The 25,506-nt window shown below is 46.3% G+C and overlaps 1 protein-coding gene across 6 annotated transcripts in view; it reads right to left on the bottom strand.

The window, feature by feature from the left end:
• The window catches only part of ZNF541 (zinc finger protein 541), a 220,630-nt gene that overhangs the window by 61,623 nt on the left and 133,501 nt on the right, over window positions 1-25,506 (bottom strand). For 5 of the 6 annotated variants that reach the window (XR_004540499.1, XM_033957312.1, XM_033957315.1 and 2 more), the window contains 4 exons: window positions 21,932-22,265; window positions 19,009-19,057; window positions 18,767-18,909; window positions 6,347-6,450 (listed from right to left, as the gene is read on the bottom strand). Coding sequence is in view for 5 of the 6 variants with exons in the window: in XM_033957312.1 (XP_033813203.1) it covers window positions 6,347-6,450; window positions 18,767-18,909; window positions 19,009-19,057; window positions 21,932-22,265 (630 nt within the window). In the remaining variant the exon portion in view is untranslated. Of the gene's footprint in view, window positions 1-6,346; window positions 6,451-18,261; window positions 18,910-19,008; window positions 19,058-21,931; window positions 22,266-25,506 lie in introns of those variants that run through there. The other variant, XM_033957316.1, reaches the window with a different exon arrangement.

The raw sequence follows: 25,506 nt of genomic DNA, 5'->3' as shown, positions 1-25,506 counted from the left end.
AAAGACATACAGCAGGCCATCCGTCAGCCAATCTTGTACCAGCGTATCCAGCCCCTTAACCTGACAATCTCTATGCCAACTAAATAACGTATGCACCTAGGAGTTGAAACATGTGGACATGAGATCCATCATTGTCCAACCCCACAACCAAACTATTAGATCGACGGCTTCCATCCCGAGACACCACTTGCTGGTATCCAGCACATGACAACTGAGGAAATCTGCTGGACATATGGAAAGCCGAGATATCCAGAAGGTGAGCTTCCACTCTTGGTTCCCCTTGACTCTTGGTTCCCCTCTAACGATTGATGTAAGCCTCTTCTGTGGCATTGTCGGAGAGAACCCGCACAGCCTTGCTCTCCAGCAGTGACCTGAAAGCTGAGGCTTCCTCCGGTGAACACCTGCTGAATGACCGAGACACTGGGCTACCCAGCCAAGAAGACTGGCATCCGTAAAAAAACACCATCCACTGGGGATGATCCACACTCACTCTCTGGACTGGATTATGGAACTGAAGCCACCAGCACAGACTTAGATGAACTAATCTGCGAAGAGGGGCCGGAGAGTCCAGCTCGTAAATCTGCAGGGACCACCACTAAATAAGAACATACTAAAGGGGGCGCATGTGAGCCCAAACCTACTGGACCACTTCCACATAGGCTGCCATCGACCTCAAGACCTGAAGAAATTCCTGCGCCTGGGGGCAACGAGAACCCATCAGGGAGTGAATCTGTGATTGCAACTTATGCATTCGGGCCTCAAGAAGGAACACTCTCCTCAGACTGGTGTCAAACAGAACTCCAAGATACTCTAAGCGCTCCGATGGAGTCAACTGACTCTTGTAAAGGTTGACTACCCAGCCCAACAGTTGCAGCAATTCCATGATATGAGCTGTGACTTGGGAGCTCTCTTGAAAAGACTGCACGAATCAACCAGTCATCCAGATAAGGATGAACCAAGACGCTTGTCAGCCTAGAGGCCTCTGGGAGATTATATCAATCTGACCCTGGCATGGGAAGGCAGATAGACCCTTAGTGCAGGGAAACTGTTTTAAGTAGCCCTGATTGATATATTTTAAGTTTCAAGTAGCCCTGCTTGAATCATGGCTAGCTAAAAGGTGTTAATGCCTGATTAAGAGGGTGCTTAGGACAATGGTGCACAGATCAAGCCAGAGACTTAATCCCATCACCATGCTTACAGGTATCTCACCCTCCTTAGCAATTAAATTAACCATTGTTTCAAACAGTTTACAAATTCTAAACAGAAAGATACTGGGGCATACAGGTTTCTATATTGAGCCAAGGTATAAAAGCCTGTTCTCTGCAACACACAGCTCTCTCTCTTTTTCTATGGAGCTATCAGGAGAGGGGTCTTCACTTCCTCTCTCTCTTTCTATCTAACTACCTCTTGGCTCTTTGCTTGGCACTCTGGTTCTGTCTTGGCTCCCCCTCTCTCGGTCTATCCTTCCCTTTATCTATGGAACACGAAGCTTCCTAGAACTACAAGCTTCTATGTCCCTCTTTACCTCTGACCTCTGTAAGGCAGTGAGACTGCTTGCTCTCTGCTTAAGTGTAATGCTCTCTGCTTAATTGTAATGCTTATAAATATTACTTTTCTGTAAGCCTATTTCTATAATATATTCTTTATGCAATCACCTCTGGTCGTGTCTATTATTCTACTTCCTGGTGAGTCATCTGTGAGGGAACTGAACCTGGGACCTGGCGTTTGTCAGTACGCCTTTCACTTAACCCCTACCACCTAATATTGTGGGGGCCACTTTCAAACTGACAACGCTATCCTTGCACAAGGCCGCCACCACAATAATCTTGATGAAGGTATGCGGCGCCGTGGCCAGAGCAAACAGAAGCACACAGAATTGACAATGCTTTCCCAAAATTGCAAAGCGAAGGAAGTGCCAATGCTAGTCCCAAATTGGGATATGAAGGGAAGCCTCCATCAGGTCGAGAGAAGCCAGAAATTCCCCAGGCTGAACTGCCAAGATCCCTGACTAGGTCCTCCATACAAAAGGAAGGGATCTGGAACACCTGGTTCAAATCCTTGCAGAGACCCCCCCCCCTCCCAGGAGAGACTTGGGAGTATAGGTCGACAAGTCGATGAAGCCGTCCGCGTAATGAAAAGAGCGAACAGAAGGCTAGGAGTAATTGGATATCATGAACAGATTGGAGAGGTTATCATGCCGCTGTACCCCAGGCCATGGTACGCCCTCACCTGGAATACTGCATCCAGCACTGGTTGCTGTATATGAAGAAGGACATGGTATTACACGAAAGGGTCCAGAGAAGAGCGACTAAAATGGTATAGAAACATTTAAGATACTGAAGGGAATAGACTTAGTAGATAAAGACAGGTTGTTCACCCTCTCCAAGCTAGGGAGAACGAGAGGGCACTCTCTAAAGTTAAAAGGGGATAGATTCCGTACAAACGTAAGGAAGTTCTTCTTCACCCAGAGAGTGGTGGAAAACTGGAATGCTCTTCCAGAGGCTCTTATAGGGGAAAACACCCTCCAGGGATTCAAAACAAAATTAGACAAGTTCCTGCTGAACCGGAGTGTATGCAGGTAGGGCTGGTCTCAGTTAGGGCACTGGTCTGACCCAGCAGTGGCAATTCTTATGTTCTTGAGATCCAGAATATGCTGAAAAGATCCCTCTTTTTTGAGCATCACAAAATAAATGGAGTACTTCCTGGTGCAAATCTCTTGAGGAGGCACTGGAACCAAGGCATTGAGCTCCACCAACTTTTGGAGTGCCTGTATCCCATTCCTGAAGGGGATAGGGACACTCTGAAGTTGCCTGTAGTGAACGCAGTGGTCTCGGCCATCTCTAAAAGGCATACCGTGCCTGTTAAGGGCGGTGCGGCCTTGAAGACCCGGAGGAGCATAAGTTGGAGACCCTCCTTAAACAGAGTTTTGATGTGACAGCTCTGGCGGTCCAAGCGGAAATGTGTGGCAGGCTGGTGGCTCGGGCATGTTTTCGCATGTCCTTGACTAGAAAACTGAGGGAATTGCTCAAGCGCACAAAACAAAAGGGAGCTTCCGGCACCTGCCACTGTGCGAGCATAATATCCCGAATATTCTGATAAGAACATAAGAAGTTGCCTCCGCTGAGGCAGATCATAGGTCCATCCTGCTCAGCGGTCCGCACCCGCGGCGGCCCATCAGGCCCATTGCCTGAGCAATGGTCTATACCTATCTATACCCCCCAATCCCTTTTTCTTCTAGGAATCTATCCAAACCTTCTTTGAAACCATTTAATGTTTTCTTGTCTACAACAGCCTCTGGAAGCGCGTTCCATGTATCCACCACCCTCTGAGTGAAAAAGAACTTCCTAGCGTTTGTTCTAAACCTGTCCCCTTTCAATTTCTCCGAGTGCCCCCTTGTACTTGTGGCGCCCCTTAATTTGAAAAATCTGCCCCTGTCTATTTTTTTCTATGCCCTTCAGGATCTTGAAGGTTTCTATCATGTCTCCTCTAAGTCTTCGCTTCTCCAGGGAGAAAAGTCCCAACTGCTTCAATCTGTCGGTATATGGGAGATTTTCCATTCCCTTTATCAGTTTGGTTGCTCTTCTTTGTACTCCCTCAAGTACCGCCATGTCTTTCTTGAGGTACGGCGACCAGTACTGGACACAGTACTCCAGATGCGGCCGTACCATTGCACGATACAGCGGCATGATGACTTCCTTCGTCCTGGTCGTAATACCCTTCTTAATGATACCCAGCATTCTGTTTGCTTTCCTAGAGGCTGTGGCGCATTGCGCCGATGCCTTCAGTGTTGCGTCTACCATCACTCCCAGGTCTCTCTCCAGGTTACTAACCCCTAGTGGTGTTCCCCCCATTTTGTATGTGAACATCGGGTTCTTTTTCCCCATGTGCATGACCTTGCATTTCCCCACGTTGAAGCTCATCTGCCACTTTTCGGCCCACTTTTCCAGCTGCGTTACATCCTTTTGGAGATCCTCGCAGTCTTCCTTGGTTTGAGCCCTGCTGTATAGTTTGGTGTCATCTGCAAATTTAATGACTTCAACACTTAGTTCCCGCCTCTAGATCATTTATGTAGATATTGAACAAGAGCGGTCCCAGCACCGACCCTTGCGGAACTCCGCTCGTGACCCCTTTCCAGTCTGAGTAGTGTCCCTTTACGCCAACCCTCTGCTTCCTGTTTGCCAGCCAGTTTTTGATCCATCGGTGGACCTTCCCTTGTACCCCGTGGTTCCATATCTTTTTAAGCAGTCTCTCGTGTGGCACCTTGTCGAAGGCTTTTTGGAAGTCAAGGTAAATGATGTCTATAGATTCCCCTTTATCCACCTGGCTATTCACTCCCTCAAAGAAGTACAATAAGTTTGTGAGGCATGACCTACCCTTACAGAAGCCATGTTGACTCGGTTTTAGCTGCCCATTTTTTTCGATGTGTTCACATGCATAGGAAAAGAGTGGGAAGCCGAGTGGATCCCCTTAAGCAAGAGGTCTACCGTACGCAGGGGCTCCGACACAGTGTCATCAAAGTGCAAAACTGAGGAGACCTGAAGAATTAATTCATGAAGCTCTTCCTGCTGAAAAATGCGCACGACAGACGCATCTTCGCCAGCTGGGGGGTGCTCGAACCCCTCACTGACGGAATCCGACCCCCCAAGAGGATCCTGAAAATTTCTCCTAGGGTCCAGATCCTCATTAATAACATATTGCTCCTCAGGGCAAAAATCCTCATCTCAAGAGACCCTCAGGCATTTGGATGAGAGAGGAGTAGAGGGGGGCAAAACAGCCGCTGTGTGGGACTGCACCGGGGAAGACATCGAGGGCAACCCCCCCTCCCCGAGACCCCCAGAGTGGGCATGGAACCTCCAGCCGTCAGAACATAAGCTCTACAAAGTGCTAACATAAATTCAGGGGGAAAGATCCCTGGCGGCCTCAAGGGACTCCCTGCCATACCTTGCCCCTGTTATGTTCAGAACAGGGGGAAATCACCTGAAGTAACTGAGATGAAGGAGGAGGTTCCCGCCAAAATTGGACTTGAAACCACCAAAATTGGAGCTCCTGCGGCCTGCCGCGTCTGAAAAGCCTGGGACTTTCCTGACACTGAGGCCGAGGAACCGACCGACGTGAAAAGGGAATCCCCAGCTGTTCCGGTGGCAAGGGAATCCTTTTCTCACTAACCACTGGCAGTTGGGGAACCCTCCACGTGGGTGTTGAGGTACATGCAGCGGGGTATCCTGGCCCCGCTTCTACAGGCCGGCTGCAAATACCTCGCGTCTGGAGCACAATGAGCATTTTTTACCTTTAAAAGTGCTCATTGTGCTGAAAACTGCTCTAGATGAAAGAAAAGTGCCAGTTAGATGAGAAAATACAGTAACAAGGCAGTTTTAAAGGGAAATTAGCCCTTTAAACCAGCACACCTTAGGATTTTGTCTTTTTTTTCCCCCCTTTTACAAAACAGACCCCACAGCTCTCAAAGCTGGAGGGCTGACCAACCAGGAGGCCAGGCCACCGGTTGAGGCACCTCTACAAAAATATGGGGAGGTGTGGGGAGGGACCCAGCATGAGACCCGCCGAGTTTAACACCCCTGAGGTCGGACGGATCCCTATACAGGACCCGTCCAAGCTCTATCCGGCTCAAAAGGGAGACCCAGGAGTTCAAAACAAAATTCCAACAGTACTAAGAGGGAAGCCGAATTAGTCTTACCACCTACTAATGGAGACTGAGGAAGACTGAGTTGCTATACAGATTCTATCCTGATATTCAAGTTTGTGCTCAGTCTCCACCTGCTGGTAGCAGTGATGCATATAACCCATTCTTAAGGACTATAGCAGTCTACCAAGCGATACAGAATACTTTTGAGCAACTTGCTTGCACAAAAAAATCTGAGGGAGCAAGAGCAACTTCCTGGGAAGGAGGTGTTCAAAAGATGACAGCATTCTGCAAGCAACTTGCGGGTTCAGATGCAAAATCCTAGCATTCTGGACCAGTAGACACATTGCACTAGAATGAATATTAATGAGATAAATATGCATATACATATTCACTGTGGCAATCCAAAAAAACTTGACTAAACAATGTTCCCTTTAAGCTACCTGGAAGTCACCATCCTTATCGTGGTATGCTGCAGCAATCTCAAAATGTCAATCATATGAGGCAGGCAGGTCTCCTGAGAATCCCATTGAATCTGTTTTTCTGTGCATTTCAAACCTGAGATTGCTGCTGTATCCCCAATGCTCAGATCAAGGGCAATGGACTCCCATGAGGCTCTGAGGGAACATTATGACCTGGATATCTATACTTCAAGGATGGGGTTGGGAGCAATGTACTACAACTTAGCTTTACTTAACTAAGTCTTACCATAATGTTACCCTGTGCGTGGTGCAGGCAGTGCAGGGCCAACTCAAGGTTTGTTCCACCTCCTGGTATCGCACTGGAGCTCGCTACGCTCATGAGCTGTGTTACTGTAATTCCAATTTTAAAAAGTGAGTGAAAGCTAAAGGGGGTTGAAGTATCAATGACTTAATGACACAGCAGTAGCCCTCCTGTTTCGACTACAGCACAGCATATATAAATATTTGAGAAACATGCACCATTAGAGGACAGACATCTCCCTGCATACTCAAAGAATTCACCTTAAGTCCTGATTCCTTACTCTTCTGCTAGACCAATCTGGATGTATGTTTATACTGTCCTTCCAGCAGATGGAGACAGAGATACCAAGGTTTCTTACCTGGATTGGGGATTCTCCATGGACAGAAAGATAAGTCAATAGCTGATAGTGCCAATTCAAAATTTGTTTTTCTCAAAACCCAGAAAACTCTGAAAGGCTTTCTGAGTATATATCAGCTTTCCCATGCAGTCATATGCTCCGCCCCTTCAATTCAATTTGTAGCAGCATGAACTCAGAATACATCAGCAGAGAGTAACAGGATCTGAGAAGCCCAGTATATGAAGATTTGTAAATTGTTTCAGCCTTGGGAAGCAATATAGGAATGTGCAGATGGTTTGTCCTACTATCCACAGAGAACTTCTATTACAAAGAATCCTCCATAGCTTAGATATGTTAGAAGTCTATAAAGATATGTAGAGGTTTACAATAGAGAATGGCACGGTGACAGAATTCATCACTGTTCCCATCCCCGCGGATAACCGTGGGAAACAATCCTGTGTCATACTTTAGTGTCTATCTCAATCTCAGTCCTCCTACACCAGCATTCTTCAATGCAAGGCTTGAGGGTCAGTGGCTGAGCCCATTCAGACTCTGATTCTTCCCTCTCTCCTTAAAAAATGACATGGAGATGGTTTTTCATGATTATCCGCAGGGACGGGAATAGTGATGAATTCTGTCACCGTGTCATTCACTAGTTTACAATCCAGGTCAGCAGCTGTGGGAGGTTCAAGTTTCTTAAGGAATGACACTGCAAAGGAGAGTATGGTCAAAAATGCTATCTGTGGCAGTGCTTATCCAAGCAGTAATAAGTAGTAAAGGTATGGAAAGAGAAACATGTAGCAGCCTGGCAAATGACTGTGAGCAAGGAGGAATGCTGGTTAACTGAGGAAGCAGCCAGAGTGCAGAGTTGGTACACATGTACTTTATACAGAAGGGATATTTCAGTTTGTCACTAGCAGAAAATTTTTCAGTCAGATATCTATTAGAGGAAGCTTTCTTTGTAACTGTATGTCCAAACATCACAGGATAAAAACAATTGTCTGCCTTATAAATTTCTTGTATCCTGAATAGTTAGTGCAGCATAGTGTGAGGTGGAGGAGTAGGAGAAAAGAAGTTTGGAGGGTGATGAATTGATTTAAATGAAAATCTGAAACTACCTTTAGTATGAACGGTAGTGTGTGGTAGATAGTAGCCTGAAGCTTGTAGCTCACTGCTACATCCAGCTAATGTGATAGCAACAAAGAACAAGGTTTCCAAAAGGCAAATTTGTTGGAAAATAGTGGACATAAGTTTGAAGGGAGGTAGCATGAACTGTTTGAGAACCATATATAGCCCCGTGTGAAGGTCCAGCATATGTTCCTCCCTTCCTACCCTCCTTTCTGGTCTGGGTCACTTTCTCTCCTTTACCCCCTCCAACACTCACTTATGGGTCCAGCATCCACCATATCCCCTTCCCTTCATCCTGTGGATCTTCCTCACACACACACTTCTAATCCACCTCCCCCCCCCCCCAAGACAGGTCTGCCCTCCCTCCCTCCCTCCACATAGGTCTGGCCTCCTGGACTCCTCTCATTTACCCAAAGCAGCAGCAGCAGCGTTCCTGACCAACCAATCCACCTCCCTCCAGCCCTGAAGCAACAGCGGCAGTGGTCCTGACCACCAACCTCCCTCCCTCTCTCTCTTACCCGAAGTAGTAGCCAGTCAGCAGAGGCAGCGCTGTAAATAGGCTGTTCTTGGCCAGCCCCAGCAGGACCTTTCCTCTGCTTTGAACCGCCTGTTTACAGCACTGCCTCTGCTGACCAGCTGCTGCTGTTGATGCTTCAGGCGAGGGTGGGGGTTTGGCAGGCAGGACCGCTGTCGCTGCTGCTTCGGAGCTGGATGGAGGGAAGGAGATGGGGTTGGCAGGTCAGGATGCTGACGCTGCAGCTTGGGTTAAGTGAGGGAGGGAGGCTTGTCAGGACCATCTGCTACTGCTGCTTTGGGGGCTGGAAGAAGGGAGGTTGTGGTTGTCAGGATGGGTTGCCGCTGCTGCTTCAGGGGCTGAAGGGACAGAGGCTGACACTGATGCTTTAGGGGATGGAGGGAGGGGAGTTTGTGGATACCACTGATGCTTCTGGGGCTGGAGGGAGGGAAGGGGGTTGTCGAGTCAGGAGCGCACAACTTTGAGAGTTGTCACGTTAGGAGCACAAAAACAATTTTGGAGGTTGTTGGTCAAGAGCACGGGAGACAGTTTTTTTTGCCAGTTGGTTGAGAGTGTCGATTAGTTGAATACTGGTTAACTGGGATTCTACTGTATAAGCAATAGAAGAAAGTACAAAAGTGGAAGGAGCTAGCTAACCTAAAGGTGGACAAAGTAATGGAGTCAGATGGTGTACAATTCCTTTGAATGGGTGACCAGAGAATTGGATAGAGGGAGTGCACTTGATGTGGTGTATTAGCAAAACCTTTAACAGTGTTCCACCTAGGTGTTTAATAAATAAACTGAGTGCCCTTGGTATGGGCCCCAAAGTGATGGACTGGGTCAGAAACTGGTTGAGTGGAAGATGACAGAGGGTAGTAGTCAATAGAGATCGCTCCGAGGAAAGAGATGTGCCTCAAGGTTTGGTTCTTGGGCCTGTCTTAACATTTTGTTAGCAATATTGCTGAAGAGCTGTCTGGTAAGATTTGCTTCTTTCAGAATGATACTAAAATCTGCAATACAATAGACACCCCTGAAGGTGTGGATAACATTACGAAGGACCTAGTGAAGCTTGAGGAATGGTCTGAAATTTGGCATCTAAGATTCAATGCTAAGAAATGTGAAGTCATACATTTGAGCTGCAAAAACCTGAGAGAATGGTACAGTTTAGGTGAAAAACTTTTGTGCATGAAAGAGGAGTGGGACTTGAGTATGATAGCATATGATGATCTTAAGGTGGCCAAACAGGCTGAAAAGGCAATGGTGAAAGCTAGAAGGATGTTTGGGTACAAAGGGAGAGGAATGGCCAGTAGGAAAAAGGAGGTCCTGATGCCCCTGTATAATACTCTGGTGAAACCTCATTTAGAATATTGTGTACAATTCTGGAGACCACACCTTCAAAAAGATATAAACAGGATGGAGTCGATCCAGAGGAAGGTTACAAAAATGGTTGGTGGTCTTTTAAAAGTGTGGTCCTCTTGGCCACAGATCTCAACGTCTGACCTTTCTCCCAGGCAGTGATGTCCCAGGAGTAATGGGAACCTTTTAGCACAGGGAAGCCTCAGAAAAGACTGGATTAATACCCGAAAATAACAAATCTAGTGCAGAGCAGAGGAAAACACACTTCTCAATTCACTTGTAGAAGTTAAGACTGAGGAGAGAAGACATTATCCAGGGAGACAAGGAAGCAGAGCTGAGAAAAATAATTAATGCCTTGTATAATCCAACTCGCAAACCGTAAAGAATCGTATGCTGTTTGCCACTCTGTATGCATTTTTTAAGCCACTGGGGACCTTTTTCTGAGTAAGATATCTGTAAAATCACCCAAAAAAAGTGGTAACAGAAGATGATCTTAAAAAGAGAAAAAGAAAGAGATCCCTATATTACAGTACAACCTTGAAAAAAATGTCTTAATGGAAAAGATAAGAGCATTATGTCTTAACTGGTTCTGTGAAAGAACATAGACTAAAAAAGTCCCATGCAGTTTTGGGATTCAGAAAGTTACAAGCATTTTTTAATAGAATGTTGTCTAAGATGGAAAAGCTTAACCACATGGGTTCTATTAGATGATGTCACTCCACTGTGATCACTTGCTATCTTGCTTATCCTCAGATAATTTTTCAAATTTACCTATAAGGCAGAAAGTTCTTAGGTCTACCTATGTAGATAAGGAGAAATTAGGTTCTGACCTGCTAATTTTCTTTCTTTTAGTCTTTCTAGACCGGCACAGCTCACTGATGGATAATAGCTCACCATGACCAGCAGGCGGAGACTGAAACACAACTTTTGGCTGAAGTACAAGTGGACTGCCGAATAACCAAACAGAACTAAGAAACTAATAACTGTGAATTATAACAGCAACAACACTCCTAGGAGAGAAAACAACGAACATATAGAAACACTTGGATATTGAATAGGATAAGAACCTTCTGAAACGTCCCCACAGCTCGCCACCTATGCCAGGCAAACCAAAGGTGAAGGTTCTTTTTTTTTTTGAAAGCTCCCCAATGTAGCAAAAAACCATGTGATCAAACAGAAAAAAAAACTCACTCTTCAGAAAAAGCCTGGACCCTACTCAAGGGCACAGTGCACGAAGCACAGAACCTGTGCATCCCCAAGTTCAGGAAAGGATGCAAAAAAAATAGAACAAAAAACCCAGTGTGGATAACAAATGCAGTGAAAAAGGTGATAAGTGACAAGAAAGCATCATTCAAAAAATGGAAAAAGGACCAATCAAAAGGAGCATAAAAAACCAAAAGGAGCATAAAAAACACCAAAAGAAGTGTCACCGAGTGGTTAGGAAAGCAAAAAGAGAATATGAAGAGAGACTGGCGGGGGAAGCGACAAACTTCAAATCATTCTTCAGGTATGTTAAGGGGAAACAACCAGCAAGGGAGGAAGTGGGACCCTTGGATGATGGAGACAGAAAGGGAGTGGTAAAAGAGGAAAAGGAGATAGCTGAAAGGTTAAATGAGTTCTTCACGTCAGTTTTCACGAGGGAGGACACAACCAACATTCCGGAACCCGAGGAGATCGTAAAAGGAGATCAGGATGAAAATCTGGTCCAACTAGAGGTGAGCAAGGTGGATGTCCTCAGGCAGATAGACAGGCTAAAGAGCGACAAATCGCCAGGTCCGGATGGCATTCACCCAAGGGTACTCAAGGAACGAAATAGCTGAGCCACTTCGACAAATATGCAACCTATCCTTAAAAACTGGAGAGATTCCGGAGGACTGGAAAATAGCAAATGTCACGCCAATCTTCAAGAAAGGCTCAAGGGGAGACCCAGGAAACTACAGGCCGGTGAGCTTGACCTCGGTCCCGGGAAAGATGATGGAAGCGCTGATTAAAGACAGCATCTGGGAACACATCGAAAACAATGGGCAGCTAAAGTCGAGCCAGCATGGTTTCTGCAAGGGCAGGTCATGCCTCACAAACTTATTATACTTCTTTGAGGGGGTAAACAGCCAGGTGGATAAAGGGGAATCCATAGACATCATTTACCTTGACTTCCAAAAAGCCTTCGACAAGGTGCCACACGAAAGACTGCTAAGAAAGCTATGGAACCACGGGGTGCAAGGGGAGGTCCACCGATGGATCAAAAACTGGCTGGCGGACAGGAAACAGAGGGTTGGAGTAAAGGGCCATTACTCAGACTGACAATGGGTCACGAGCGGAGTTCCACAGGGGTCGGTGCTGGGACCGCTCCTGTTCAATATATTCATTAACGACCTGGAGGCGGGAACAAAATGTGAGGTCATTAAATTTGCGGATGACACCAAACTATGCAGCAGGGTCAAAAACATGGAGGACTGCGAAGATCTCCAAAAAGAGTGGGCCAAAAAGTGGAAAATGAGCTTCAACATAGGGAAATGCAAGGTCATGCATGTAGGGAAAAAGAACCCGATGTTCACTTACAAAATGGGGGGATCACCGCTAGGGGTGAGCAACCTTGAAAGAGACCTGGGAGTGATGATAGACACAACATTGAAGGCGTCGGCGCAGTGCGCCACAGCCTCAAGGAAAGCAAACAAAATGTTGGGTATCATTAAGAAGGGTAACACGACCAGGACGAAGGAAGTCATCCTGCCACAGTATCGTGCAATGGTGCACCCGCACCTGGAGTACTGTGTCCAGTACTGGTCGCCGTACCTCAAGAAGGACATGGCGGTACTTGAGAGAGTCCAGAGAAGAGCAACTAGGCTAATAAAGGGTATGGAGGACCTCTCATATACTGACAGACTGAAAAAGCTGGGGCTTTTCTCCCTGGAAAAGCGGAGACTTAGAGGAGACATGATAGAAACCTTCAAAATCATGAAGGGCATAGAAAAAGTAGACAGGGACAGATTTTTCAAATTATGGGGAACCACAAGGGGGCACTCAGAGAAATTGAAAGGGGAAAGGTTTAGAACAAACGCCAGAAAGTTCTTTTTCACCCAGAGGGTGGTGGATACATGGAACGCGCTACCGGAGGATGTGATAAGCAGGAGCACGCTACAAGGCTTCAAAGAAGGTTTGGATAGGTACCTGGAGGACAAAGGGATTGAGGGGTACAGATAGGAGTAGAGGTAGGTTATAGGGATAGGATTAGAGGTAAGTTATAAAATTAGTCAGGGACCACTGTTCAGGCAATAAGCCTGATGGGCCATCGTGGGAGCGGACCGCTGGGCAAGATGGACCTCTGGTCTGCCTCAGCGGAGGCAACTTCTTATGTTCATGTGAATCCCGAACAAAACAGACAGGGCAGGGGCCTTGCCAGTCTGGAAAGACTAAAAGAAAAAAAATTAGCAGGTAAGAACCTAATTTCTCCTTCTTTAATTGTCTCTCCAGACTGGAACAGCTCACTGATGGAACATACCAAACCAGTACCCATCATGGGTGGGAACCCCGATGCACCGCCACAAACACGAGCTCCCCGAACACTGCATCCCGACGCACCTGAATATCTACACGATAGTGCTGAACAAAGGAATGAAGAGAAGACCATACCGCTGCTTAACAGATATCTATTGGAGGCCCCAGGGAAGACTCCACCCAAGAAGCTGCCTGACCTCGAGTAGAATGAGCTTTGAGAAATTCCGGAATAGGCTTCTTTTAAAGAAGATAAGCTGAAGCTATAGTCTCCTTGATCCTGCACACAGTGATAGCCTTGAAAGCACCTTCTCCTCTATGAGGACCCACTAAGAAGACAAAAAGGCAATCCGACTTCCAGACCACCTTGGTGAAAGGCCCTACAAACATCCAATTTGCGCAACTGTCTCTGCTCCAAAGTGCCCTCCTGACTACCCAAGACCAGGAGGACCACAGACTGGTTAACATGCAAAAGCAAAACCACCTTCAGCAGAAGAGAAGGCACTGGCCGCAGCATTATGCGCTCCCTAGAAAACTCCAGGAAGAGAGGCCTACAAAGAAAGCCTGCAGCTCAGAAACGCGTCTCGCAGAAGTAGTAGCTGCCAACAAAAAGACTGATTTAAGAGTAAGGTCCTTCAGAATGCAGGAGCCCAGAGGCTCAAAAGGAGGGCACACGAGCATGGACAGCACCAGATTGAGATCCCAGACTGGAACCAAAGGCTGCACTGGAGGCCGGAGCAATTTGGCCGCACTCAAAAAACAAATCGCATCCGGCGAAGAGGCCAAATGTCTACCTTGCTGCAAACCATGAAATGTAGACAAAGCCGCCAGCAGAACCCGAAGGGAGGATTAGGCAAGGCCTCTGTCCAGGCCATCCTGCAAGAACTCCAAGATGTGAAGCAAAGAAGCATGAAGGGGAACCACGCCCCGAATGGAACACCACTCCTCAAAAATACGCCAAACACGCACATATGCCCGAGAGATGGAAAGTCTCTGGGAACCCAAGAGAGTCCAGATCACCTTATCTGAATAACCCTTCTTACATAGGGATTCCCTTTCAAGAACCAAACCGTAAGACAAAAGGAACCCAGATCGAACATTGGAACGGGGCCCTGTGTCAGAAGTTCGGGCCATGAGAAGACGAACCAGATCTGCGTACCATGGGCGCCTGGGCCAGTCCAGAGCCACCAGCCTCATGCAGTCGAGACGCTGAGCAATGCAAAGGACTCTTCCCACCATCGGCCAAGGGAAACATGTACAGGAGGTCCTCCATCGTCCAGGGCTGCACCAGAGAATCCAGCCCCTCTACCTGAAGATCTCTGTGCCGACTGAAGAACTGTGGCGCTTTGGCTTTGATACTCGTGGCCATCAGGTCCATGACCGGCCAACCTCAAGCCTCCACAATCAACTCAAGGCTGCGGAACTGAGACACCATTCACTGGGATCCAGCACATGATGACTGAGGATGTCCGCCTGGACATTCTCTGCTCCCCCAATGTGAGAAACCAAGAGGTCCAGTAGGTGAGCCTCTGCCCAAACCATGAGCAAAGCATCCTCATGCGCTACCAGACGACTCCTGGTTTCCTCCTGACGGAGGCTGTGACGAACCCTAAAGAGGAACTGGTGAGTCCAGATCGTGCATCTGAGGTAACCACCACTAAAGAAGAGCATACTGAAGCAGTCACATGTGAGCCCGAGTCCACCGAACGTCCGGGGAGACCACCATCAACCCAAGACCTGGAGAAAGTCCTGTGCCCAAGAACATTGGGATGCCATCAAAAGGCAAATCTGCGACTGCAGCTTGTCCACACCAGTGGAAGGAAGACCTTTCCTAGACCGGTGTCGAAGAGAACCCCGAGGTACAGAGTCAACCGGCTCTTGGACAGGTTGGCCACCCATCCCAGTGACTGCAGGAACTCCACAACTCGAGCCATAACCCAGGAGCTTTCCTGAAAGGACTTTGCTCAAATCAACCAGTTGTCCAAATAGGGATGAACCAGAATGCCCCCTCCTTGCATTAAGGCCACTGCCACTACCACCATAATTTTGGTGAATGTCCGCAGAGCCGTGACCAGACCAAAAGAAAGCGCACAAAACTGACGGGAAGCCTGAATTGGAACATGCAGGTAGGCCTCTGTCAGATCTAGAGAAGTCAGAAATTCCCACGACTGAACTGCCAGAATGACCAATCTCAGGGTCTCCATATGAAAAGACGGAACCTGGAGTACCCTGATAACATCTTTCAGATCTAGGATCAGCCGCAAAGACCCCTCTTTCTTAGGCACTACAAAGTAAATGGAATACTTGCTGGTACACTTCTGAGGAGGCACTGGAAGTACCGATTTGAGGTTGATTAGCCGTTGCAGGATCTGAAAAAAGGCCAGCTTCTTCCAAGCCACCTAACAAGGAGAAGCGAGGAAATGATCTGGCAAGGGTTGGGAAAACTCCTGAGCATAGCCATCTCGCATCACCTCCAGGACCCACTGATCTGATGTGATCTTGGCTCATCTCTGGTAAAACTCCCACAACCAGGCACCCACCAGCACCATGGGAAGGGCACGCAAGGAGTCATTGGGCTGGGCAGGTGGCGGAGGGGCTACAGGTGGTGTCACATTCCCCCAGCGGTCCCACCAAAAGGACTGCATGCACTGAAAGAAACGACCCCTAGAAGACCCAGAAGCTGGAAAAAGCACCGCCCCCTTACCATGGTGGTAAAGGCGAAAATCACGCAAATGCCCTCCTAGCAACACCCCCCCTGAGCAGGCAGGCAAGAACAATCTTCTGGAAGATGGGGCACCTTAGAGTTAGGCAAGGTCTGAACCAACTTGCCAAGATCCTCACCAAACAAGAACGACACCCGAAAGGGAAATTTCATAAGCTTAGCCTTAAACGCAAAGTCCGCCAACCAACCCCGGAGCCACAAGGTATTGCGAGAGGCTACATCGGGAGCAATGGACTTGGCCAAAACCCACAGCTAAGAGATAAGAAGCGCCCATCTCAATCTTAGCTACCTCCTGATCCACCAAGGACCAATCATTAGACTCCTGGTCAAGAACACGCTCGGACCACCGAAAACAAGTACCCGATCCACCAGACCACCACACATGGCCGCCTGGACCGCCAGGGCAGCCACATCAAAACTCTGCTTAAGAAGAGACTCTATCCAGCGATCCTCAGAGTCAAGCCAATGCACAATGGCCAAGATCATTGCGTCCACAACAAGCGACTTCAAGATATCCCTATCCCCTTCTGGAATGGGATACAGGCAAGCCATGGACCACACAAAACAAAAAGCTTCCCGCCTAAATCAGTGCAAGACCCACTGAAAAAGCCCCCCAAGGCCTGCAGCAGGAAAGAGGCTTGAACCACCCCAGCCGCTAAAGTAGGCAAATCAGCAGCAGTGGTAAGGGAATCCTCAGCACTATCTTCGCTATGGGAAACCTTTTATACCTGACCATTGGCGGCTGGGGAAATCACTGCGTGGGCGGTAGGGGAAGCCCAGGCTTCTCCCCTGCCTGCTGCCGACATGTAAAGCATTCGTGAAGGGAACTCCTCCTTGTCGGCATCCGAAGCTCCCGCCCCTCCCCTCATGAGCCACAGCATACGGTACAAGGACGCTCCTCCACCGGTAATCAAGCGCAATCCACACATGAATTCACATCTATATCGGTGGAAGAGTTCTATATTGGTTGAGGAGTCCATTCCTAACTATTTCCAATGAAATTTAGGGGTTGTGAGACAAAAAAAGAAGTTTAAAAATAGATCCCTAAAAACCCAAGATGGCCACCGCCAGAATATTTGCACCTAAAATGCCTCGTAGAGACTCCCTATAAATTCAACAATTTGCGATTTTGTGGTTTTGAGTGTGGGCAACCTGACCCCTAACTCTAGAAAGCACTAAAAACATTGTTTTCAGGTCGTCGTCCCCCCCCCCCCCCCGATTCTCCCATAGTAAGTAATGGGGCTGTACTTATAGTCTCCACAGTGCCTGCCTGTCAGCTCTGGCTGTGCAGCTGAAGTGAAAGGAAAGGATTTTCTGTCTCACAGATTCACCAAACAGCTCAATCTTCAGGATCTTCGGGCTACCAGTAAGATGGACCCTGACCAATACCTCCACCCCCTCGGAACCTCATGCGATCAGGAGCAGGAAAATGCAGCCTGCACCCTGATATCCTGACGGCTTTTACTCAGTGCGTATCCAGCCTGTGCTTAAACCACTGACTGAGTCAGAAGGTATGTACACGCCCCGAATTATGAAGGCGGCACACAGCAGGCTGGCTCCTCAAGTCCACACGAATCTTGCCCTGTAGAGCAGTAGTCTGGCTCCACGGAAACTGTCCTTTCCCATACAGAGGGGTCTTAAAGCACTAAAGCACCAAAAAAAGACAAACTTGAAGCAAAAAAAAAAAGGAAAAGAAACAGAGCAGATCAAAAAGACTTCTGCACGGTTCACTTGCAAACATGAAAACTAAAGAGGGTTCTGTATTCCTCTGCCAAGAGGTGGGAACAGTGGCATGAAAAATGTGTGGATTTCTGCAAGAGCCTTTCTGTGGGTTGAGGTGAAACACCTTCAGTATTGATTCCGGTAGGGACTTAACAGAAAAACATTTAACTGCAGGAAGGAAACTCACAAATGTCTAATAAAGTTCTTCAAAATGCTCTGTAAGAGGGTAATTTTATAAAGGTTTTTCTGTGTATAAAGCCTATTCTACCCATGGAAAGCAGCTTTTATAAAACTGCATGCACAAAAAATATGCACATGGAATATATGTACCTACTTTTATGCATGTGGGCATTTCTGGAGGCATAGTTTGGCTAGAGCAAGGACAGAATTTTGATATGCATATTTTATGAAAGAACACAAGCACATGCACACACACTTGCTCTAAAATAGGTGTAAATGTGTGTTTTGGCATGTATAAGTACTAGTATGGCTGGATCTGGGAGCCTATTTTATATGTTGCTTTTATAAAATAAGTAGCTATCTGGACATCTCACAAAGACATCCTGTTATAAAATTATGTTATGAAAATGTGAATGTTCCACTGCTCAAGGACATCCCAAATAGGTTTACCATTCTTAAGTTTACTCCATTACACATAGGGCATCACAGTCTTTGTCTTTTTTAGGGAATGAAAAAGGGAAATCAGAACTAGATCAACTTTGAATCTGAAACCAGCTGCCAACCTTAATCCCAAAAGACTTCACACGTCACATGTTCTTCGATCGTTAAGCACCAACAAAGTATGTACAATACTTGTATATAAGTCAGTCTGGGCTTAGATTTGGAACATTTAAGTTATCAAATCTAAAATTCAAATTCAAGCATAGTGACTTATTTTTTTCTGTTTGGGGAAAGCACTGGTATTTTTCATTACACAGAGGCCCTGTACATGGTGCAGAGTAATACAGAAGTGATCAATCCAGACTGTATGAACTGCTTTCTTTCTTTAAAGGATGGATCCTAAAGAGGCATCATTATAAGCCAGTCATGATGCAGCAGGATGACTGATCAGCATCAAGCAAGCATAATAGCATTTGGATAGAGGTAACTTCTGAGAGAAAGAAGTGATTAAACCTCTTTCCTGGGTCTCTGGGTTGCTCTCGATGTCTCCCCAGGGCTTCCATACTAAGGAAGCTTTGTGCTGGTCACACTCCACCATTGACCGGTCCTGCAGACTTGGGATTTCAGCTTGAAACCGGTTTCCCAGGTTGATATGTCTACAAGTAAAGAGACAGAACAGTGAATGAAATGACTTAAGGTCTTCTGCTGAAAAAAGGCAGCAGGTAAATCCAGCTTGAGTCTATGTCCAAACTTACGGTTCTATGCTGGTTATGATGTCATCTTTCACAATGGAGATTCCATAGTCTGAAGAGGAATGTAGAGATGGATGAGTTACAAGTATTATCCTGCTCATATATCTCCCCATGGTGGTTACCTGCATTCAGTACTGGATGAAACTGCTATAGTCCTGTGATGGTTACCCTGCAGGGGCTTAGCCTTGCTATGGAACCGAAAGGCTCAGATCATTGTTTCACTCTTCTATCTTTACTGCCAGCCATTTTAAATAAGCACTAATTTCTGGTTTGTCTAGCATTCAAAATGTCAATAATGTCTATGCATTTTATAGCCAGGCATTACTGGGAAGTATTCACCCATTTGAGGCAGAGTGCTAGAAACTTTGCATTCCCATCATCTTATGATGATATGTAAACTATCTGGTGTCCAAGGAGCTTTTGTTGCAATTCTATCCACGACATGTTAAAAAAAGCAGCCCTCCCTTACACATACACACAACTATTACAATTATTCCTATCATTTCTATAGTGCTACTAAATATAACAGCAATATATACAAACACATAAGAGAAAGTCCCTGCTTGATAAAGCTTACAATCTATTTAAGACAGACAAATAAGATTTTGGAGTTATATTATGGGAATGATTAAAACACCATGGGTACTGAACAGTGAATAAGGGTTAAGATTTAAAAGTAACATCAAAAAGGTGGGCTTTTAGCCTGGATTCAAATAAGGCCAGAGACAGAGAATGAAGTACTGATTCAGGAAGTCTATTCCAAGTGTTTGTCGCAATAAGATGAAAAGAATGCAGCCTGGAGTTGGAAGTGGAAGTGGAGGAGAAGGATAGAAATAAGAGTAACTTACCTGATGAACAGAGCTCCCAAGGAGAGGGTTGTAGAGGGAGATATAAGAGAGTTGCTACAGAATAAATGCACTTGTAAATCAGTAAAAGGAGTTAGAACTGTATACAGAAATGAAAGGGAGCCAATGTATTGAGATAGGTTATGTGAGTGTTACAACACTGGCAGAAGACATGCTACAGAATTTTGAACAGATTGAACATGAGATGGTTTAATGGAAAGCCTGGGAGAAGCAAGTTGCAGTAAACCAAGCAGGTAATGAGAGTGTAAATAAGGGTTTTGATAGAGTTCAGAAAGGTGTGAAGTTATAAAGAAACAACAGGTTTTATCAGTCTGTTGAATACATGCAAAGTCAAAGATGATCCCCAGGGTTATGAGCTGAGGAAATAGGGAAGATGATAGTGTTATCCACAGAAATAAAGAATGGGGGGAAGAGGAGAGGTGGGTTTAGAGGGAAAGATAAGAAGTTAGGCCTAGATTCTTAAAAAACAACAGGCTGCTATTGCAGCCGTTCTGGTAGTGAATTTAAAAAAGCGAGTCATTCTCCAAAAAACACTTATGTAAATAAGGTTGTCGGAGAGTAGCAAAGACTCGGTAAATTTGACTGTGCCCATCGCTGGTGATAGCGATAGGCAAATGCACAGAAAAAATGCAAAAAGAAAAAAAAATTAACAAAAACACAACAGCAGGAGAGATGTTCAATTTCTCCTGCTGCCAACCAACACCCCCCTGCTGCAGAAGAGAAGCCCACTCTATCTTGGTGCCAAGTGAACTCCCCCCCCCTCCAGCAGCAGGAGAGATGCCCATTCTCTCCCGTTGCATCACAACAGACCCCTCCCCCCGCTAACCAACCCCTCTCCTCTGTACCTTTAATTAGAAGGCTGACCGGAGGGATGCCTACTCCCTCTGTCCAGCTGGACTGCCTCTTCCAAATTGGGCCTTCCCATCCCCGGTGCATCCCCATAGGAGGGGCTTTAGGCGTCCGGGCCAATCTGAGCCTTAGGACCCTTCCTGGTGCATCCGGGGAGGGGTCCAAGGCTCTGATTGGCCCAGGTTGCACTGGGGAAGGGAAGGTCCATTTTGAAAGAGGGGGAGGGGAAGGTCCATTTTGGAAGAGGCAGGCCATCTAATTAAAGGTACTAGGGAGAGAGGTTGGAGGCAAGGGGGGTGTTGTGATGCAGCGGGAGAGAATGTGCTTCTCTCCTGCTGCTGGGGGAGAGGTTCGCTTGGCAGCAGGAGAGGGCATGTCTCCCATTGCAGGGGGGTGGCAGGAGAGAATGTGCACCTCCCCCATTGCTGAGGAGGTTTTCGCTTGGCAGCGGGAGAAAGTAGGCATCTCTCTCGCTGCTGGGGGGGTGTTGTGTGACAGCGGGAGAAAATGGGCAGCTCTCCCGCTGCTGGGGGGAGGGGTATCTTATCAAAACGGCTTTTCTAGAAGTTTCCGACACTGCCATGCCGGAGTTTTAAAGAGTACTGTCCCTGTATTGGCACCCCTGGACCAGTCGCTGATTTTTGTTACCAAAAGCTGACGCCACTTTTGGAGAATGGATCGGCGATTTTAAAAAATTCACCAGAGTGCTCATTTTAATGCTGAAGAGCCCATTTGTATGTCAGTGGCGGTGACTGCTAGAAACCTTGCTAAAAACAGAGATAAGCCGTTTTGATAATCCACCACTAAAATGCGTGCAGGCTAAACCATTGGAAAACAGTTTAGCGACGGCATTAAGCTTTTGAGAATCTGGGCTTTAGTGTTAGACATATTCAGTTTCAGATGATAATGAGATATCCAGGCTGCAATTTCAGACAAGCAAGCTGAGGCTTGGGCTTGGATTCCTGAGGAAATTTCTGGTGTGCAGAGATAGAACTGGGTGTCATCAGTGTAAAGATGGTACTGGAAACAATGGCTACTCTAGTAAAGCTACCATACAAATGAAGTTCCACCACAGATATAAGCAAGATACAGAAAGCATCTATGAGGTATTCCTAGGAGTGGTTTCCATTTCCCTGGTTAATTTTCTAGCCTAGTCCATAGAGGGAAGCAACTGTGTAGTAGTAAATCTTTGACCTTTCATTATATCCTACCTGAAACACTGCTGTGAAGCCGGCTGGGAGCAGCTCTGGCAGCAAACGGATAGAGGGTATTGAAATAAAGGCCTGAGCCCTCACGTATCGGGCTGAGTATTGGTGGTGGAGTGTATGGCAAGCACTGGAAAAGGCCATCCAAGAGGTGGTCTGCAAGGTGAATTGCTGGAGATCGGAGGTGGCTTTGATAGAAGCTCCCTTGGGGCTGACCCTCGCTAAAGATAGGTGTTGGAGGAGGAATAAAAAGTGCTTTGGGGCGAGGACGCTTTTTCTTCTTTTTGTGAGGTGGACTCTCTTTTAGGATCTTTTCTGCTCGGCATTTCTTCTCACTGACCTGTGAAAACAATAGAAAGCTTCTAGGATTTTCCACTATAGTTACAAATGCTCTGACTTATGTTTTATTCAAAGAAACAATATTCTTAAAGACATCTGTGTGTTGCTCTGACACATATGGACCTCTGTACTAAAGGACTTCTTACATTTTAATTTTATCTATGGGAAGGAGAAATTAGGTTCTTACCTGCTAATTTCTTTCTTTTAGCTTCTCCAGACCGGTAGAGGTTAATCTTACAAATCTCATCATGACCAGCAGGTGGAGACTGAAACAAAACTGTGGAATAGTACTATTCCTATCAATCTGCTGAATAGCCAAGCAGAACTAAGAACTGGAAACAGAAATAAACAATACTCTGAACAGGAGTAATAACTAACATACCCAAATGCTGTTGGAAAATGCAGAGGAGAGATACCAGAAAGAAAATGTCCCCACAGCTCGCCAGCTAAGCCACAGCCATAGTTCTTCAATTCTCCCCAGCCCTAGAAAAATACTAGAACCCGCAGCAAAAAACAAAAACTGCCTGCGCAAGAGCCACAACAACACAACAATAGACAGGGTGGGGACCTCTACCGGTCTGCAGAAGCTAAAATAAATTAGCAGGTAAGAACCTAATTTCTCCTTCTTTAGCACTCTCCAGACCGGTAGAGGTTAATCTTACAAGTGGGATGTACCAAAGCAGTCCCCATCATGGGTGGGACCCCCGAAGGGCCAACACCAGAACCTCAGCCTTACAAATGTCCAGCGGAGGTACAAGCGAAGACTCAGCCCCAGAAGCTGCCTGACTCCTAGTGGATTGAGCTTTGAAAAATTCTGGAACAGGATTCTTCTTCAGAAGATATGTGAAAGTAATAGTCTCCTTGAACCAGCACACAATAGTAGCTTTACAAGCTCCATCCCCATGACGAGGACCTGCTAGAAGGACATTGAGATGATCTGAATTCCGGATCTCCTGGGTCATCTGCACATAACAGCGAAGAACATAAGAACAGCTGCTGCTGGGTCAGACCAGTTGTCCATCGCGCCCAGCAGTCCGTTCACGCGGCGGCCCCCAGGTCAAAGACCAGTGCCCTAACCGAGACTAGTCCTACCTGTATTCGTTCTGGTTCAGCAGGAACTTGTCCTACCTTGTCTTGAATCCCTGGAGGATGTTTTCCCTTATAACAGACTCCGGAAGAGCATTCCAGTTCTCTACCACTCTCTGGGTGAAGAATAACTTCCTTACGTTTGTATAGAATCTATCCCCTTTTAACTTTAGAGAGTGCCTTCTCGTTCTCTCCACCTTGGAGAGGGTGAACAACCTGTCTTTACGTACTAAGTCTATTCCCTTCATTATCTTGAATGTTTTGCTCATGTCCCCTCTCAATCTTTTCTTTTCAAGGGAGAATAGGCCAAGCCATGTCGCTGCCCATTTCTCGAGCGTGGTTATGTCGTGTTGCAGATCTTCATAATCCCCCTGCATCTTCACTACTCTGAATAACTTTGTATCATCTGCAAATTTAATCACCTCACTCGTCGTACCCATTTCCAGATCGTTTATGAATATGTTGAAGAGCACAGGTCCAAGCGCCGAGCCCTGCAGCACCCCACTGGTGACGTTCTTTAAGTCCGAGTATTGTCCATTTACCCCCACTCTCTGTTTCCTATCTGCTAGCCAGTTTTTAATCCACGTGAGGATTAGGTTAGATTTTCTGAAATAGGTAGGGAGGGATTGGGAGGGGGGTGTGTTATTTTATTTATATTGGTCATACATATTAAACGAATTACATATTATTTAAAACATTATAAAATATGAATATAAATATGATATGTTGTACTTAAAGTGTTCATGAAGGTAAATCAAGTGTGTATTTATAAGATCATATAAATTTGTTTGATACACTTGTTGTAATATGAAAAAATGAATAAAGAAATTATAAACAAAAAAAAATAATCCACGTGAGTATTTCACCCTCTATTCCATGGCTCTCAATTTTCCGAAGTAGTCGTTCATGCGGAACCTTGTTGAACGCTTTCTGAAAATCCAGATATATAATGTCAACCGAGTCACCCTTGTCTATCTGCCTGTTTACTCCTTCGAAGTGCAACAAGTTCGTCAAGCAAGACTTTCGTTTGCTGAAGTCGTGCTGACTGGTCCTCATCAGATCGTGTCCGTCAAGGTGATCAATGATGCGGTCTTTTATCAGCGCCTCTTTGAAGGTCAGACTCACCGGTCTGTAGTTTCCCGACTCTCCCCTCGAACCTTTTTTTGAAGATTGGCGTAACATTCGCTACCTTCCAGTCTTCTGGAATATTTCCCGATTTGATCGATAGATTGGCTATTAGTTGAAGCAGTTCAGCTATAGTCCCTTTCAATTCCTTAATGACCCTTGGATGGATGCCATCCGGTCCCAGGGATTTGCCGCTCTTAAGCCTATCAATCTGCCTGCATACTTCTTCTACACTTCCCGTCTTCACCTCCAGCATATAGCCTGTCGGGTTCCGGTATGTTGTGTATATCCTCTTTGGTAAAAACCGACATCAAACTTGCGCAACTGCTTCTGCTCAGAAGATCCCTCCTGACTACCCAACACCGGTAGGACCACAGCCTAATTGATATAAAAAGGAGAAACTACCTTTGGCATAAAGGAAGGAACAGGCCTCAAGATAACCCGCTCCCTAGAAAACTCCAAGAAAGGAGCCCTACAAGAGAAAGCCTACAGCTCAGAAACCCGTCTAGCTGAAGTAATGGCCACCAAGAACACCACTTTAAGAGTAAGTCCTTCAAAGAGCAGTCGCCCAACGGTTCAAACGGAGGGCGCACTAGCACTGATAGAACCAGATTCAGATCCCAAAGTGGAACAGAGGGTCGTACGGGAGGCTTGAGAAATTTGGCCGCCCGCAAGGAGCGAATCACATCAGGAATGGACGTCAAACGCTGACCTTTCAACAACCCACGAAAGGCTGACAAGGCCCCAAGCTGAACCCGGAGAGAAGACCAAGCCAGTCCCCTATCCAGGCCATCCTGTAAGAACTCTAAGGTGTTAGGCAGGGAAGTGCGAAAAGAAACCACTCCATGCACTCCACGCCACTCCTCAAATAGACGCCAAAATATTGCAATGAGTAGGTACCATTTTACATTATAGATACAATTTAAGGTAGAAGGGATGGGAAGGGGGAATTTGAATTTATTAAAAGATTATATTACTATGAAAGATTATTTATGTGATATATTTGATTGAATGTAAGATTGAAAGGGTGG

This window comes from Geotrypetes seraphini, chromosome 8 (genome assembly GCF_902459505.1).
Source record: "Geotrypetes seraphini chromosome 8, aGeoSer1.1, whole genome shotgun sequence".
In the NCBI taxonomy this organism is placed as follows: domain Eukaryota; kingdom Metazoa; phylum Chordata; class Amphibia; order Gymnophiona; family Dermophiidae; genus Geotrypetes; species Geotrypetes seraphini.
This window is presented reverse-complemented; position numbering and strand designations above follow the sequence as displayed.